Source organism: Triticum urartu, chromosome 6A (genome assembly GCF_056163025.1).
Source record: "Triticum urartu cultivar PI428250 chromosome 6A, HENAU_Tu73, whole genome shotgun sequence".
Taxonomy (NCBI): Eukaryota; Viridiplantae; Streptophyta; class Magnoliopsida; order Poales; family Poaceae; genus Triticum; species Triticum urartu.
Window position 1 is genome coordinate 47567169 of NC_141878.1, and position 1440 is coordinate 47568608.

Genomic DNA, 1440 nt, shown 5'->3' on the forward strand with positions numbered 1-1440 from the left:
CGGCGCCGTAGACTTGTGTAGACCAGTCCTAGCGTGTCAGTCCCACGCACCACTGGCTTCCCCATCGAGGCGATCGGCCCGGAAAAGCCCAACGGACAGGGACGCCTTGATACGACGATACCCGTCGCCGTCGGCCCAGAAGACGCCGGAAACCGGGCCCAGCCAAAAGCGCTGGCCGCGCGCGTGGACGCCACGCCGCCTGTCGTCTCGTCTCCCCCAACCAACACCGAGCTCACCCTCGCTCAGGCTCAGCTCGCCAAAAGCACACCAGCCAGCCAGCCAGCTCGTCCGTCCGTTCATTTCCTTATCTCCTCCCAGCCACCAGTCCAGGACGCACGCGCGCACGCAGCTCGAACGCCCATGGCCGCGCCGGTGGCCTCGCCGCTCACGGCCGTCGCCCGCACCGCCCGCCTCCACCCCGTCTCCTGCTCCGCCTCCTCCTCCTCTCCCAAGAACCCCAAGCAGTCGTCGTCCTCGTCGTCGTCGTCTTCGTCGCCTGCTGTGCCGTCGCTGAGGTCCGCGGCGGTGGCGTTGGCGGGGGCGGTGCCGCTGCTGGCGGCGCTCCCGCCGCCGGACGCGCTGGCGGTGGGCGGCGAGCTGGGGATCATCGAGGGCCGGACCGTCGCGCTGCTGCACCCGGCCATCATGGGCGGCCTCTTCGCCTACACGCTCTGGGCGGGCTACCTCGGCTGGCAGTGGCGCCGCGTCCGCACCGTCCAGGACGAGATCACCGAGCTCAAGAAGCAGGTCCGCCCCGCCGCCGCCGCCACCCCCGCCGCGGTCGGCGCCGGGGACTCCGCCGCCCCGCCCCCTCCCCCAGCCGCAAAGTCCCCCACCGAGATCAAGATCAACGAGCTCACCGAGGTAAGTGACTAGCAATAACCTTCCACCTCGTTCGACCTGCTGTTCCTGCAATGGCGCCGTGACTGATTGCTCTGTTCCATGGCCATGGACGGCGCAGGAGAGGAAGAAGCTGGTGAAGGGGGGCTTCCGGGACCGGCACTTCAACGCGGGGTCGATCCTGCTGGGCCTGGGCGTCACCGAGTCCGTCGGCGGCGCGCTCAACACCTGGCTCCGCACCGGCAAGCTCTTCCCGGGCCCGCACCTGTTCGCGGGGGCGGCCATCACCGTGCTCTGGGCGGCGGCCGCGGCGCTGGTGCCGGCGATGCAGAAGGGGAACGAGACGGCCAGGAGCCTGCACATCGCGCTCAACACCATCAACGTCCTGCTCTTCATCTGGCAGATCCCCACGGGGCTCGAGATCGTCGGCAAGGTCTTCGAGTTCACCAACTGGCCATGAGCTCCACCTAGGCAGGCCCGATCCGCCCACAGTGTTGTTTGGTCCGTCTGTCTCTGTTCATAAGATCGTAGCTGACTTTTGGAGTGTGAAGTTTTGCTGTCACGAGTAAATAAAAACGAATTTGCAGTGTTTTTGTGTTC

At 67.2% G+C, this 1440-nt stretch overlaps 1 protein-coding gene across 1 annotated transcript; it reads left to right on the forward strand.

The window, feature by feature from the left end:
• Positions 1-233: 233 nt before the first annotated feature.
• LOC125514885 (plant/protein) lies at positions 234-1440 on the forward strand. Its single transcript, XM_048680254.2, has 2 exons — positions 234-864; positions 962-1440. Exons 1-2 carry the CDS (start codon positions 361-363, stop codon positions 1298-1300), a joined length of 843 nt encoding a protein of 280 aa, XP_048536211.1. The 5' UTR covers positions 234-360; the 3' UTR covers positions 1301-1440.